This window comes from Mus musculus, chromosome 11 (assembly GCF_000001635.26).
Source record: "Mus musculus strain C57BL/6J chromosome 11, GRCm38.p6 C57BL/6J".
Classification (NCBI taxonomy): domain Eukaryota; kingdom Metazoa; phylum Chordata; class Mammalia; order Rodentia; family Muridae; genus Mus; species Mus musculus.
The window spans coordinates 75580002-75596676 of NC_000077.6; the positions used below are offsets into that span (position 1 = coordinate 75580002).

Here is a 16675-nt window from a genome sequence, read left to right on the forward strand (position 1 = left end):
CTCTCAGAGGCTAGAGATATCAGACTCCCTGAAACTACTAACTTATGACTTACCTGACAGGGGTTCTGGGTCTGGGAACTGAACTCAAGTTCTCTAGAAAAGCAGCCAGTGCTCTAGCCTGAAGAGATGGCTAAGAGCACCAGCTCTCCTTATAAAGGACCAGAGTTCAATTCCCAGCATCTACATGGCAGCTCACATCTATCTGTGACTCCAGTTCTGGGGGAACCTGATGTCCTTCTCTGACCTACTTTGTACCAAAACCACAGTGGTACATAGACATACATGCAGGAAAAACACCCGTACCCAGAAAGTAATAAGATAATTAAAAATAACATGGACTCATCAGCTGCAAACACTGCTTTAGCTACAGAGGTTCCTCTAATGAGCCACTGCAAGCCCATTATGCAGGCATTTATCACTGTCCTCGTTTTATAAGTGAAGAGGTTAACGTGCCCAGTGTCAGGTAGGAAAGTGTTAGGGCTGGGACTCAGGCATCAGGCCCCTGGGTTGTCTGTTGGGAGGAAGCTGTAGAGAGTGGGGCACTGGGGCACCGTTACAGACAGTGTGGATCATACATCTGGAGGCCTGTGCCTGGAGAAACCAAACTTGCTAGGGTAAAAGTGATCTAGGAAACAAAGTTCAGGGTCTGGTGGTGTGGCTCAGTTGATAGAGTGCTTGCCCTGTATGTATAAAGCCCTGGTTCAATCTCCATTACTACATAGATCAGTTGTGCTAGCTCCTGCCTGTCATGTTAGCCCTCAGGAGGTGGAAGTAGCAGGATTAGAAAAAGCAAGGTCAGACTGGAGAGATGGCTCAGCAGTTAAGAGCACCGACTGCTCTTCCAAAGGTCCTGAGTTCATATCCCAGCAACCACATGGTGGCTCACAACCATCTAAAAAAGGGATCTAATGATCTCTTCTGGTATGTCTGAAGACAGCTATAGTGTACTCATATACAGAAAATAAATAATTCTTTAAAAAAAAAAAGAAAGAAAAGAAAATTAAGGTCATCCTTGGCTACATAGTATATTTGAGTTAGCCTGGGCTACATAGAAGAGACAAAAACAGTAAGACTTAAATATATAAAACAACCACAGGGATTTTATTTACTGAATTTCTCTAAAACACTCACACACACACTACAAATTTAGAAGGGGACATTGGAATATGATCTGCAGAAGAGATAATATAGAGAAAGTAAAATTGGTCGGGCAGTGGTGGCACACGCCTTTAATCCCAGCACTTGGGAGGCAGAGGCAGGCGGATTTCTGAGTTTGAGGCCAGCCTGGTCTACAGAATGAGTTCCAGGACAGCAGAAAAGTCCTGTCTCAAAAAAACAAAAAAATAAAAAACAAAAAACAAAAAGAAAAATTGGAACCTGATGTGGCTGTTCTTGCCTATAATCCCTCACTCCCGAGGCAGGAGGATCACAAGTCCAGGCCTCAAAACTAGTTCAAAGCAAACCTGGACTCAAGATGGTGAGAATCTATCATGCTGGGTGGTGGTAGTGGTCCAAGCCTTTAATCCCATTACTCTGAAGGCAGAGGCAGGTGAATCTCTATGAGTCCGAGGCTAGCCCTGTCTACAGAGCAAGTTTAAGAATAGCCAAGACTACACAGAGAAACCCTGTCTCAGAAAAAAAAAAAAAAAAAAAACAGGAAAAAAATGTTTCAGGGCTGGATGTGGTACATAACTTTAATTTTTTTTGTGAGTATTTATTTTAATTTTATGTCTACATTTGAATGCCTGCATGTATATATGTGTACAGTTGTGAGTGCCAGGTGCTCATGGAGAACAAAAGAAGACATCAGCTTCTCTGGAACTGGAGTTGTAGGTAGTTGTAAACTACTACGTGGGTGCTAGGAACTGAATCCAGGTCCTCTGCAAGAGTAGCAAGTGCTCTTCTTAACTGCTGAGCCAGCTCTTCAGCTCCAAGGCACACACCTTTTATCCTTAGCACTTGGGAGGCCAAGGCAGGTGGATCTCTGAGTTCAAAGGTCAGCCTACTCTACATAGAGAGTTCCAAGCTGCCGGGCGTAGTGGCACACGCCTTTAATCCCAGCACTCAGGAGGCAGAGGCAGGCGGATTTCTGAGTTCGAAGTCAGCCTGGTCTACAAAGTAAGTTCCAGGACAGCCAGGGCTACACAGAGAAACTCTGTATTGGAAAAAAAAAAAAAAAAAGAGTTCTAAGCCAGTCAGGGTCATATAGGCCTGTGGCCTGTGTCAAAAAATAAATGTTAAGGGATGTAACAACATGGGAGAGTTTACATGCAAGAAACATGGTTTCTAATCCCAGCACTCAAGTTTCAGGACAGCCAGGGCTAGACAGAGAAACCCTGTCTTGAAAAACTAAAGAGAGGGGCTAGAGAGATGGCTCAGCAGTTAAGAACACTGACTGTTCTTCCAAAGGTCCTGAGTTCAAATCCCAGCAACCACATGGTGGCTCACAATCATCTATAATAAGATCTGATGCCCTCTTCCGAGGTGTCTGAAGACAGCTACAGTGTACTTACATATAACAAATAAATAATAAATCTTTTTTGTTTGTTTGTTTTTTGTTATTTGAGACAGGGTATCTCTGTGTAGCCCTGGCTGTCCTAGAACTCACTTTGTAGACCAGGCTGGCCTCGAACTCAGAAATCCACCTGCCTCTGCCTCCCGAGTGTGGGATTAAAGGCGTGTGCCACAAGCCCGGCTATAGTAAATCTTAAAAAGAAAAAAAGAAAAATGGGCCGGGGGGGGACGACGACGACATAGATTTCATATCCTTGGTAGCAGTGCCAGAAGAAAGGAAGGAGAGAAGGAAAGGAGAAGAAGGAGGAGGAAGGGAGAAACAAAACCTGGTGAGATGACTCTATGGGTGTAAAAGCTTGCTGCGAAGCCTGACAGCCTGAGTTCATTCCAAGAGAACCATATAGCAGAAGTAGAGAACTTTTACAGGTTGTCCTCTGGCTGCAAGCATACCCCGTGGCACATCCACACACATACATGTGCATATGTGGAAGTCAGAGGATAGCTTGGTGGAGTCAGTTGTCAGGTTTGGCCACAAGAACCTTAACTCATTGAGTGGTTGGGCTGGTCCCTTATACAAAAATCTCAACAACAACAACAATAACAACCACAACAACAAAGACACTGGAGAGGTAGCACAGTGGTTAAGAGTTCTGGCTGGGGCTGGAGAGATGGCTCAGCAGTTAAGAGCACTGACTGCTCTTCCAGAGGTTCCGAGTTCAAATCCCAGCAACCACATGGTGGCTCACAACCATCTGTAATGGGATCTGATGCCCTCTTCTGGTGTGTCTGAAGACAGTAAATCTTTAAGAGAGAGAGAGAGAGAGAGAGAGAATTCTGGTTGCTCTTTCAGAGGACCTAGGTTCAATTCCCAAGCACTCACATGGCAACTTACAACTGTCTGTAACTCCAGTACTCCAGTTCCTGGAGATGTGACACTCTCAGGCAGACATACATGCAGGCAAAACACAAATGCATATAGAAAAAATATTTTTAAGCTCAAGAGAAGAAGAAGAGAGAGAAGCATGGGGGGTGTACAGTGGAGTGACCTGCCTGGAGGGACTTTGAAATGCTTGGAGCAAGGGCAGAGACAGGCAGGAGTGGCAAGCCTCCAGAGCTGAATCTGGGCTGTAAGTTAGGACTTCCTTAAGGCCCCTTAATTGCTCCTTTATCAGAGGGAGCCTCTCAACTGGCACTCAAAGTCCCAAGCTCAGCCCTGTCTGAAGGCCACCCCATTGTCATCTCCTGTAACCAGTACGTGCTGCTCTGGCCTCAGGCCCCCCACTTCAGAGGCAAGGCCTACCCTGCACCTGTGGCTCCCATGCTGTCCCTCTGCAGAGGTCTTCCTAAGTCTTCTTCAGCTCAAATTGCTTTCACACCGCCTGGAACCTTCCCCCCACACACACCTTTTTTTTTTTTTTTTTTTTTTTTTGAGACAGGGTTTCTCTGTGTAGCTCCGGCTGTCCTGAAACTAACTCTGTAGACCAGGCTGGCCTTGAACTCAGAGATCTGCCTGCCTCTGCCTCCCGAGGGCATGCACCACCACTGTCTGGCTACTTCCTTGAATCTTAACCAGCACTGACCCTCCTGTCATCCATGGTTACCTCTGTCACAGACTACTTTAAGTTGATACATGTGAGCAAGAGCACCAGGAGTGGCAGAGCTGTGACCCTCACGCTTTTCTGATGGTTGTGCCTGTGAAAGGGGGTGGGGTTTTGTGTGTGTATGTATTTGTTTTATTTATTATTCTGTGTATTTGTTTATTTTTTGGTATTTGTTGGGTTTTTGTTGTTTATTTAAGACAGATTTTTTTTTTCCTATGTAGCCCTGGTTGTCCTAGAACTCGCTGTGTAGAGCAGGCTGCCTCTTGACTCAGGGATTTGTCTGCCTCTGCCTCTCTCCTGAGTGATATAACTAAAGGTGTGTGTCACCATGCCTGGCATTTATATTTATTTATTTATTTATTTATTTATTTATTTATTTATTTATTTATTTGGTTTTTTTGAGACAGGGTTTCTCTGTATAGCCCTGGCTGTCCTGGAACTCACTGTGTAGACCAGGCTGACCTCGAACTCAGAAATCTGCCTGCCTCTGCCTCTCGAGTGCTGGGATTAAAGGCGTGCGCCACCACACCTGGCTCTTTTTTTTTTTTTAAAGATTGTTTTTATTATTTTAAAGTGATGTACACGTGTCTGTTTTTGTGTGTGGGCAAGTGCAGGAGCAGCAGGAGGCCAGAGGCATCAGACCCCCGTGAGGCTGTAGTTTCAGGTGCTAACTGCATGATAGGATGCTTCAGTCTTCTCAAAGAGTGGTGTGCACTCTTGACTGAGCTAAGCCATCTCTCCAGCCTTTTGGTTTTGGTTTTCTTTAGGTTTTGTTTTTTTTTTGGACAGGGTCTTGTGTAACCCAGGCTAGCTTCAAACTGAATGACTAGCTGTGGATGACACACTCACACTCTCTCTCTCTTTTTAAAGAATTATTTATTTACTTTATGTATATGAGTACACTTTTAGCTGTCTTCAGACATCTGAGGGCATTGCATCGGATCCCATTACAGTTGATTGTGAGCCACCACGTGGTTGCTGAGAATTGAACTCTGGAAGAGCAGTCATTGCTTTTAGTCACTGAACCATCTCTTCAGCCCTGACCTTAAACTCTTCAACTTCCTGCCTCTATCTCAGAAGTTTTGGGATTACAGGCATGAGCTATTAGGCCTGATTTATGTGGTACTGGGAGTCAAACTCGGGACTTCGCAGGTGCTGGGCAAGCATTCTACTGAGTCCCAGGCAAGCATTTTGCTAGAGGAACTACATCTCTAGCCTTGATGTTTTGTGGTTTTAGTTCCCCCAGTGTCTAGCACAGCCCTCCAATCTCATGCTTTTGCCTTAGCCCACTGACTAGCAGCAATTCCCCTCCCTAAATATCACTGTTAATGTTGCCCCGGGGGTCATTCAACCAATTCAGCTTCCAAAGTCACACTGGTCTCTTCTAAAAGCCACTTTGGTAAGTTTATATTGAGCTTCCCTCCATTCAGCAAGGGAGGGATCTTGTTTGCTTGGTCATCCCTTATGTTTTAAGTGTCTAGAAAAGCACCCAAGACAGGGCCAGGTGCTCAATCAATATTTATTGAATGAATGAATAAATGTAGTCTCCCAAACTAGCCTGCAAGTTCCCAGGAGGGCGGGATCTGGTTACTTCCTGGAGAGAGCCAGCATTTTCTAGAGAACCATCCATTGACACCATGGAGGAGAGAGAGCCCTGTGCTGGAGGGCCAAGGCCGGAGCACCAGCGGCCAGCCCACTTCTTCAAGCCTGCCTTCCTTTCAGAGTCTTTGCCTTGGATTTTTGTAGTTCTCCTTGCTCTCCTAGAGTTTGATGAATGAATGACCAATAGATAGAACACTTAGAGCAGTCCTGGTCACTGGTCACAGCTGGGTGACAGACAGTATGGCCTCCTACTCCCCAAGTCCTTTCTGAGCCACTATCTCGGGTAGTTCTCTCACATTGCACCCAGGTATCCTTCAGGTACCCCTCTCGGTGAGTACCCCTGTTTGCCAGCCACTTTGCTGTGTCTGAGTGCTATTCACTCAGGCTCCCGGGCCTGCTTTTCTTCCTCCCTTGCTCTCACCCTGTTGCCCTCTTGGCCAATTGGCCAACAAGTCCTGTTTTGCTTTGCTTTGTTTTGTTTTTCCCCTATCCTGAATGCTCCCCGGATTTCTGCCACTACCTCTTCCCTAGTCTCCCTGCCTACATTTGGCCCCATCCAGCCCTCTCTTCTTCCCTTCCTGACCCCACCATTCAGGGAGAAACCGTCTCATGCATCTCATAGCACTCCTGAAACCCCTGGATGCCCTCCCCTGGCCTGCAGCCCACACTATCATCAGCCACGGAGGAACCTATTCCTTCCTAGCTCTTCAGCCTCCAGACTCAATGTTCCCGTTACGTTACTTCTGCTAGTCCGGAGCTCCTCAGTTGTTTCATCAGCTTTACGTGAGCTGGGGTCATCTGTGAAGAGGGAACCTCAGTTGAGAAAACCTTCCCATCAGATTTGCCTTTAGGTAAGCCTGTGGGGCCTTTTTTAGATTAACGGTTGCTATGGGAGGGCTCAGTTCACCCTGGCAGGTACAGTGCCTGGCCAGGTGGTCCTGGGTTGTACAAGAAAGCAGGTTGAGCAAGCCAGTTCAGCAGCTTTCCTCCGTAGCCTCTGCTTCAGTTCCTGCCTTCGGGTTCCTGTAATGTTTTTCCTTGCTAATGGACTCTAGTCTCAAAGTCGTAATAAACCCTTTTCTCCCCAAGTTACCTTTGGTCATGGTCTTTATCACAGCAACAGAAAACCACACTAGGACAAGTCCCTGAATGCAGCCTGTTCCTGACTCCGGCCCTTACGTGTGTCCTTTCTGCTGTGCATGGTCTTCCCCAGCATCTTGTGGATCTCTGGGATGCCGTCCCTCAAGGGACTCCTCACATACACCAGGTGCTGTCCAGTGTGATCCCATCAAACACAACTTCCACCTCCCACCCGTACCCCAAAGCCTGCTGCCAAGCTACCGTTTTCTTCTCTTTCTGGGATTCTGGGATTGAACCTAGGGCCTCCTGCATACGAGGCAAGTGCTCTGACGAGCCACATCCCAACCCTCTCTTCAGCTTTTATGAGACAGCAACTTACTAAGTTTTTCAGGCAGGCTTTGAACGTTCCATCCTTCTGCCTCAGCTCCCAGACAGCTAGGAATTCCCAGACAGCTAGCCTGTACCACTAGCTCTGGCAGCCCCTTTCCTTCCAAGTGCCTGCTACCCCAGCCATCACCTGCCTCCCCTCCATTTGATTACCAGCTCCCTAGGGGCAAGATAGTGCCAGCCTTCTTCTCTCTATTCAGGATATCACAGGCTCTGGTACACAGCAGCCCCACAGCCAATGGTTAGTGGGTGGATGAGAAGACACTAAGATTTTATGTTAGAATCTCAGCTCTACCCAGCACTCAGGAGCCAGAGGCAGGTGGATCTTTGTGAGTTCGAGGCCAACCTGGTCTACAGCGCAAGTTCCAGGACAGCCAGAGCTATATAGTGAGTTCCTGTCTGAAAAAAAGAAAAAAAAAAAATCAAATCTCAGCTACATCATGAAAACACTGTGATGAGCAAATCTAACTTATGCAGCCTTCTTGCCTGTAAACGAGGGCAGTAACAGTATCTTTCTGGTGGAGATGTGGAGTCACGTATTTAGAGGAAGTATATACACACTTGTTTGGTTTTGGTTTCTTGGTGAATCCAAATTAGGCAAGTGCTTCGTGGTTGAACTAAATCTCAAACTCCCTCATTTTATTTTTGACATGCTTGGCTCTCAGTACACCCACCAGCGAAGTCCAAGCATATAGGCACAGTAGCTCCTGATGCAGAAGAGTATTCATACCAAACATGTCTCTTTACCTCTTGACTACCAAACCAGACCTGGGCCCAGATGCTGACACGGACCCGGAGCCACGGCCCATTTAAGGGTGGAGGGGTGGACCCGGGAAGGCCCCGCCCCGCGTGAGGTCAACGCGCACTGCTGCGTCTGACGCTTTGGTTGCCGCAGAGACGCCCCGCCCCCGCGTGGCGCTGCGGAACCGGAGCTCCGGGCGGCGTCGGCAGAGGCGCGGGAGGTGGTGAGGCCAGGGCAGGGCGACAGGAGCCCGCGCGGCGACCGCAGCGAGAGCAGCGGGGACAGAGCAGACCACGACGAAGGCGCACAGGCAGCGGGGCCGGGCCGGGCCACCGGGAGAGCGGCCACCGGGTAGCGGGCGGGAGGCCGGGCTGGCAGCTGGCAGCCGCCGAGCCGCGAAGCGACATGGTGCTGCTCAAGGAGTAGTGAGTGTCGGGTCGGCTGTGCGGAAGCGAGGCGGAAGGGAGGGTCGGGATGACGGCGGCGAAGGCAGATCGCCTGCCGGGGGATGGAGAACACCGGATGGGGCTGTTGGGCCGCTTAGCAGGGGCGGAGAGGACAGCGGGGGCTGGACGGGGCCTGAGGTGGGGCCGGAGGGGCCCGAAGGGGCCAGAGGGTGACAGACAGCACCTGAGGTGGGATCGAATAGGTCGGAGAGGAGGCTGAGAACCGGTGCGGGCCGGTCAGGGCCTGAGGAGGGGTCAAGGGGATAGGGAGATCCAGAGGAGACATTAGGAGGGGCATGGGGAATGGAGAGCGCTGGATGTGGTGTGGCCCTATGGTGGACGCTGTGGGATGAAGGAGCAGGCAGAACTGCCTGAAGGACCGAGGAGTTGTGTAAGGGACCAAGGAGCAGTGGGACAAGGGCAGGCAGCGCCGGTGAGTTGACTGACGCTGGGGAGGGGTTTGAGGCTGAGCTGTACCAAGGGGCAGGGAAGATCAGATAAGGTAGCTCTTGGAATGGAGTTGAGGTGGTGGGGAGGGGTGTTGAGGCGGAACCTGGGGCATGGACAGTGGCTGCCTGAGGCAGCAGAGGAAAAGGGATTGTAATAATTGGTTGCAGAAAAAAGGACTTCAGTCAAAGCCACGCTTGGGTGATGGGATGGGCAAAAGAGTATAGGGGACTGGATGACAGGGTGGGGATGGCATGGTACCCAAGTAGGTGCAGAAGAGGAGGCTTTTGCAAGAAGTTCAGCATGCCTGCTTAGGACTTGGCAACACTTGAATGAAGAGTCTAGAAAATACTGGGCAGGTTCTAAAGTGATGTGAAGGAGTGTGGGTAAGAGAGAAGGGCATTAAGTTAGCAGGGCCCAGGACCGTCCAGGAAGATGATTAAGAATGAATGTGCCTGCTAATGGAAGTGGTGGGGACCAAGACAAGGCTATCCAAGCCTACAGGATGCTGGATGGTGCTGTTTGGAGGAATTGAGGTCCCATAAATGTTTTGGGGGGTGTGGAGCTGTTGATATGGGGGATGGGCAGGGCTTGCAAGGAGATAGATGTTTGTTTGCTCCTGGCTGTCGGGGTGGAGCGGAGGGTGTATTTTGATTGACAGTATGACCTACTCCTGAGGATCATGGTTCTGAGTGGACATCCCAGGGCTTTCTGCTCTCCTCCAGGAGAAATTGGATGTGTGCATAGCCTTTATGGTGTCGATAAGCTTTCCTAGAGGGATGGGCAAGTGGGGCAGCATTGGGCCCTAAGCTACCCAAGTTCAGAAATGGGATATGTCCAAGTAGAGAGAAACTTGGGAAACTCTTATGGCCAAGTGTGCAGAGGGCACTTTGTCTCTCCCCCCCAGGGTTTTCTCCTTGGAGGTGATGAGATGTTGAAGACACAGTGTAGTTTGAATGGCACACAGAAGAGAGCCCGGTGTCATCCTACCTTGACTCTCGAGAACATTTGGAGGCCCCAGTCTTGAGAGCAGCTAATCCAGCCAGAGCCCAGAGCTTCCTGTGGTGAAGAGCAAGAACGCTTGGGTGCCAGTGTTCTCCAAGGAGAACATGGTGCGCTCTGCATTTTAACCCATAGTCTCCAAACGAACGAACGAGTTCTTCTCACTTTTCAGATTAAAAAAAATCTCACTTGAATCCTACAGTCTGTAGAAATGTGTAGTTTTGTAAAGGTCAAACTGGGGAAAGAAAGGCCTTTTGAGGAGACAAGTGAGCCTGGGAGGCAGGTGCTCCTTTCTCATTCTTTGTTCTCCTCACTTGAAGCCTGTCAGGGAAAGGACCAAGGGTGCTGGCAATACGGAACCTGCCGGGCATCTGTGTTTCTGTGTGACGGACAGGGTTCCCTGTGTGTGCATCCCTGGGCAGGAGGGGGCATCCAGATACTTGGCTGTGGGTTGCAGCACTGCAGCCCTGAGACGGACACACGTGAAGGTCATGTCATGGTGAGCATGGCACCAGTCTTGGCCCAGCTGGGCCTCTGCCCTATCCTTTCCCATTGTCCCCCGTGGCTGCTGAGGTGGTTCTGTTCCGAGGGAGCAAGGGAGAAATGTCTGGGTGTGCAGGTGGAAGCAGGCTCAGAGCATCCTTGAAGGCGCTGGACTGTAACTAGTCTGTTCTAAGGGACGGCTTGGACCTCAAGGTTGTCCCTGTTTCTTTTTCTGACACTTCCTCCAACAGGATTTTCCCGGATTTGAGTTCTGCAAATTCTTCGATGTGATTTTTGCTGTGTTCTTGAAGATAAAAGGCGTATTGTTTTCTAGGAAGTTTCTTCTGAGGGTGCAGAAATTCTGCCCTCTAAGTTGGAAGTACTTCTATGTACCGTTGCTTTCCTGTAATGGGAGGATTTACGTTATTTGAGTCTTTCTGGAGGAAGGGAAATTAGCAGGCAGTAAAGACTTGAAGCCCGATTTATTTATTTATTTATTTATTTTCCTGCTGCCTTTTCTGCTTGATGCCTGGCATTTGCTGTGATGTTTCCTCAGGTCTCCCTATGTGTTTTCTTGCTGCCTGGGAGAACTTTGTGGGACTAGGGACCAGCAAGCTGTTATGCAGCCTGGAGCAAAAAGGCATGCTTGAACCTCTGCATAGGAAGGATGCTATATATACTCATGCCTTCCTAAGCAAGCATACAGGGTGCAGAGGGCAGGTTCCAGCAAGACTCTGAGAACCGGGAATCTTCGCTTTGCCTCTTGCTTATTTATTTTTTTATTTTATTTCTTTATTTTGACCCAGGGTCTCTCTGTGTAACCCTGGCTGACCTGGAACTCACTTTGTAGACCAGATTGGCCTTAGATCTGCCTGCCTCTGCCTCCTGAGTTCTGGGATTAAAGGTGTGCCCCCACTGCCTGTCTCCACTTTTTGTTTTTTGTGGGGTTTTTTGTGTTTTTGTTTTGTTTTGTTTTGATTTGATTTTAAAGAAAGAAGGAAGCAGGGTCTTGCCATGCAACTCTCTCTGGTTTGCCTGGTACTTGCTACGTAGAACAGGCTGACCTCAAACTGACAGACTACCTGCCTCTGCCTCCTCAGTGCTTAGTGGCTTGGCTTTTGAGTTGAGTCAAGGCCTTTCTTTAGTTCTCTGACCTCAAAAGCATTGCACCGGGGGTCACCTATGGGTCTACTACAAATGCAAGCCACCTGGAGAAGTGCCTCTACTTCACTTGGCTCTCTGGAGTTCTGTGACCCTCTTGAGGACTTTGCTGGCTACAATTTCTCCATCAGCTTATGTGACTCATCCAACAATTTGGAGGTGGTCAAAATGGAGGTAGAAAGAAAAGTGAAGGGTTAGGGTGCCTTTGGATAGCCCCTGGAGGTCGGATCTGAGTATCTTCTATTGCTGCATGAGGGAGCTTGTACTGGAACAGTCTTTGGAGAGCAGAGGTGGTAGCGCTGAAGCCTCCATGGAATTGGCTCCTTCATAGCCTTTGACCATGAGGGCTGATATTGGGAAGTTGGACCCACTGATGCATATCCCCAGGGCCATGTTCTTCAGATCTTAATCTTCCTCATGATGAGCCTTCTCTGTTAGCTTCTGTGTTACCAGACACATTAGCAAGTCTTACCAGGGAAGAGATGGTTTACAGAAAGGGAAAGGAAGATGTGAGTGAGTGACCTGCGTAGTAGGCGAGGGGCGTTGAGGTGTGTGCTGAATCACAGGGTTCTAAATGGGATTCCAGAAGGGCCACGGGGGACCCTAGCCTGCTGGGGCTTTGTGTCAGTGAGTAAAGGGTTGGACGCGACAAGACATGGTCAGATGTGCTGAGGTGATGCTTCAGAGCCTGGAGCTGATACTCTCTCTTTCTTCTCTTGTAGTCGGGTCATCCTGCCTGTGTCTGTAGATGAGGTAAGTCCCTGTTCTTCTCATCTCACTCAGAGTTGTTCATGAGTACTTGTGAATATCAGTTTAGTTAGGCTGGGAGTGGCCATACTTTTGTGTAGCTTTCATTTTTTGTTGTAATAAAGAGATAGCCAAGGCTTGCTTAAAGTATTCCTGTGCTACTCTCTGCTGAATCTGCAGACCTGGGCACAGTCAGTTTCAAGCTGTTAACTGGTTGATAGCTTTCGGCATTGGCAGCCTTCACCTGCTGGGGGACCCCTAAAGCAGCTCTTTACCTGCTGGGGGACCCTAAAGCAGCTCTTCACCTGATGCCCCTACCACCCCCCCCCCGACTGTTTGGGGGCGTGTTATTGATGAGCTGTGCATATGTGCATATGTGGGGTCTCCATGGCCAGGCTGGGGTTAGTGGTACTCTCTAGCTGTGAAGCAAACCAGCGAGGCCAGGAAGCTCTGAGTCCCCAGCCATGCTAGGTGGCTGCTGGAAAGAGCCCTCCTTTTACGGAGGACAGGGGCTGACAAACGGGCTTGGCTTGCCTTCCGTCCTTTTATGGTTCCTGGGTCTGACAGGCTAGCAAGTGGAGCTGGCAGCAGTGGTTGCCACAAGAAGGTTCATAGGCCGAGCTGACTCAGAGCTGTCTCTCCCTGTCCCACCCTTTTTCTGAACTTCCTCTATTTTCTCTTCCTGGCTAAGCTTATTCATGACCTTCCTCTGAATCCACAGCTCCACCCCAGCTTCCAGCAGAATGAAGGCCAGCCTGAACCCCCAGTTGTAACTCCATCTCTTTTTCTTGTAGAACCAGTGGCAATCCTGTGCTACACATGGGAACTGGCTCTCTGAGAAATGAAAACAATCCAGTAGAGCCCAGAACCTTTTCCACCCACCCCTCAGACAGGGTTTCTCTGTGTATCCATGGCTGGCCTCGAACTCAGAGATCTGCCTGCCTCTGCCTTCCAAGTACTGAGACTAAAAGCGTGCACCACCTCTGTCTGGTCCAGAGCATTTTTTAAACATTTTTTTTGTTTATGTTTGTATATTTTTCTTTTTGTGTGTATATATATGCTATATATATGGGGTACCTGCAGAGGCCAGAAGAAAGCCCAGGAGTTGGAGTCACAGGGAGTTGTGAGTTACCCAATGTTAAGGGCTTAGAATCAAACACAGGGTCAACCTCTAAAAGTCACCTAGGGCTCTTAACCACTGAAGCATCTCTCCAGCCTGTGGAAGCATTCTTTAGATGAGACAAGTCACCCCAAAGAGTGATGAGCATGCATTGGTCTCTGAGAGAATTGTCTGTATTGGGGTACTGTGTACTTGAAAGCTGTGGAGAAGCTGGGCGGTGGTAGCGCATGCCTTTAATCCCAGCACTTGGGAGGCAGAGGCAGGTGGATTTCTGAGTTCGAGGCCAGCCTGGTCTACAAAGTGAGTTCCAGGACAGCCAGGGAAACCCTACACAGAGAAACCCTGTCTCGAAAAACCAAAAAAAGAAAGAAAGAAAGGAAGGAAGGAAGGAAGGAAGGAAGGAAGAAAGAAAGAAAGGAACAAACGAACCTGTGGAGATCTGCGAGAGAGGGGGAGATGTGAGCTTGAACATGGTCTGATCTGGATACCAGTGGCAGAAGAATGATAAATCAAAGAGTTTGAGGCTAGCTTGGGCATACAGTAAGATACGTAATAAAATGCCTTATAACATTTTTGTGATATCTCATAATAAAATTAATTTAAAAAAGAGTAGCTCACACTTCTAATCCTGACACTTGGGAGGCTGAGGCAGGATTATCAAAGCTGAGCTACAAAGTCAGTCTCAGGACAGCCTGGGCTGCAGAGGGATAGCCTGTTTCAAAAGAAAAGATAAAGAGCCGGGCGTGGTGGCGCACGCCTTTAATCCCAGCACTTGGGAGGCAGAGGCAGGCTGATTTCTGAGTTCTAGGCCAGCCTGGTCTACAGAGTTAGTTCCAGGACAGCCAAGGCTACACAGAGAAACCCTGTCTTAAAAAAAAGAAAAAGAGAAAAAAGAAAAAGAAAAGAAAAGATAAAGAGCGGGGCGTGGTGGTGCTTCCCTTTACTCCCGGCACAGGGGTCTACACAAAGAAAAACAAACAGAAAAGAAAGAAGGGGAAAAAAAGATGTCCCTCAGGGATGTGGGATTGTCTTCGTGTAGGACTTCAGGTACGGTGGATCAGATGGAGTCTCTTGGTGGGCCAAAGGCTGAGAACTGTGAGAGTGCTGCAGAATGGGGGGCCCAGGATTGTCTGGGGGTATCCCTGTGCTGTCCTGGCTTCATGGTGGGTGCCACGGTTGGAAGAAAAGGGAAATGCCCACCTTGAGGACGCCCACAGCTGGCAGTTTAGCTTGTGGTGGCTCTGCAGCATGGCGGAAGTGGTGAGAGAGGGCAGGGTAGTCGGGGCCTGGGCCCAGCAGGAGGAGCCTGGGAAGTGTCGCTGGTCCAGATTCAGCTGTCTGTGACCTTCCTCAGCCTGGTCTCACTCGGCAAGACAGCACTGACAGGAAGGCAGCAGGGCTGCTGTGGGGAAGTCGCTCCATCGGTAGCTTGAACCTTAGTTCCGGATAGTCAGAAAATTCTAGAATGGGGGATTGAAGAGTAAAGAAGTAAGGAACAGCCCCCTCCTAGAGTCTCTGTCAATGACCCCTTTGTGACTCTTCAGTGGTTCCCATGAGAACAGTCCAGTGTCGTGTGACTGGCAGATTCATGTCCTATATCGGAGACCAGGACTTGAACCCTTGGAGCTTCTGATTTGGGGAGAAGAAAGGAAAGGAGAAGGCCCTAGATTTATAATCATCTTGATGCCTGAATCAATATTTGGGGGCAGAATTAGTTTGTTTGGCCAGAGTCTTTAGCCCTGGCTGTTTGACATGGGTGTGTCCACCAGTGTTCCTGGCCCACCTCCTGTGGACAGGGCAGGCTCAGGGCATCCTTCGTCTAATGCAACCTGACCTGACAGGGCTGTATGGGTGGGTCAACAGAGTACTGTTTTTCTTTCTTACTTTTGAGACAGAGTCTTACTATATATCCTTGGCTAGCCTGATACTCAGTATGTGGCGTGCAGTGGCCTTAAACTAATTCATGGTGGGCCTCTTGGCTTAGCCTCCTGTGTGCTGGGACTACAGCCACCTGGGTGGGTCACTTGTGCCAAACTGTATTGCTTTTTCTTCATGTATGTCATTCAGTGTTTCTGCTGCACATTTCATCTCCCTGGATTCCTACTCGATTGATTATCCAAGTGGTAGAGTCTCTTCTTTGTTTTACTGAGTGACATAGGCTATGGGACAAGGGGACAGCTCTCAAGGGCAAGGTGACATTGTTCTCAACCTAGGGAGGCTGGATCCAGGTCTCCCTGGGGCCCCTTATCTGATTTTGTGGTCTAACCCCCACCTTTACTGCCACCCAGTCTTGAATCTGGCAACCTTCCCAGGATGTAGAATGGTTGGTTGTTCCAAAGGGAACCTTCTGACGTGGTGTCCCTCACTTGGACTTTGTACAGATCTGTCTTCTTTACCTCTTTGGATTAACAAAACTGCCTTGCTTGTCTGATTGGGATTAAGGGATCAGAATATCAAGAGAGATTAAAGGGGAAGAGGCTAGCACACAGACTGATCCTCTTAGAGCCTGCCCTCTGATCTGCCCCTGAAGGGAATCCCTGAGGACCGTGGTCTTTGCTGGCCCCAGGGCCCCTCTCCAAGGAGCACTCCTAGCACGGCAGCTAATCCTGCCCACAGGCCCTCTCCCCAGCGTGCCCTTTAGGATTTGCTGAGTCAGTTGTTCAATGTCCTTATGACTCTTTTCCAAAGCAGAGGTCCTGCTGCTTCATGTGGAGGAAGCCCTGGCTCAGCCAAACCCTGACCCATTTGATATGGGTTTCAAGTGTGCCTTAGCAGGTGTTGAACTGGAAGGGCACAAGGGGCAGTGTGGCCACCCGTGAGGCACCAAAGCGGCAAGGGTATTGCTCGGGATTAGCAAGATCGAGGTAACTTGTCTTAGCCTCTCAAATGTTTCTCTTTGACAGGATTAACTGAGCCTTGATCACTTACCTTTCCTTGGCATTCTGTGCTGGGCTTTTGCTTTGGAAACTTGGTGAGCTGTACTAGTCCACTGCTCTACCCTGTAGATGTCTCCCAGAAGTTTTCTTGCAGTGCTTAGGGGCTGAGGTGGAGAAGGCGTCCAGGTGTGACAGCAGACCCAGAGCTCTGCATCCTGTTCTTAGAGCTGACAGCGCTGTGCCTTGGAGCTGATGCCAGAGCTACTTGATTTTAGATCTGAGAGAGAGAACACCCCTCGTCTCACCCCTGGGGTGTCAGGAGTTTCAGGGAGGATGTAGAAGGCAAGGGAAGCTTTATGTCCACCTCAGCTGGTTGGGTAATCGAGTTCTCGTCTAGTTTATCCTCGGCCTTCTTGGCCCTGGCTACTATGGGGAAGATGCATTTTGGAATAGATGTAATTTCCTGC

At 49.2% G+C, this 16675-nt stretch overlaps 1 protein-coding gene and 1 long non-coding RNA gene across 2 annotated transcripts in view; one reads left to right on the forward strand and one right to left on the reverse strand.

Annotated features, from left to right (window-relative positions):
• The first annotated feature begins 8077 nt into the window (after positions 1-8077).
• Pitpna (phosphatidylinositol transfer protein, alpha) overlaps positions 8078-16675 on the forward strand; it is a 40726-nt gene continuing 32128 nt past the window's right edge. Inside the window, exons 1-2 of the mRNA NM_008850.2 lie at positions 8078-8351; positions 12188-12218. Coding sequence (NP_032876.1) covers positions 8332-8351; positions 12188-12218 — 51 coding nt within the window. The 5' untranslated portion in view covers positions 8078-8331. The remainder of the gene's footprint in view (positions 8352-12187; positions 12219-16675) is intronic.
• On the reverse strand, positions 10023-14799 carry 4931413K12Rik (RIKEN cDNA 4931413K12 gene). Its single transcript, NR_166698.1, has 2 exons — positions 14533-14799; positions 10023-10707 (listed from the first exon to the last, which is right to left on the reverse strand). It is a non-coding gene; the product is annotated as an RIKEN cDNA 4931413K12 gene (long non-coding RNA).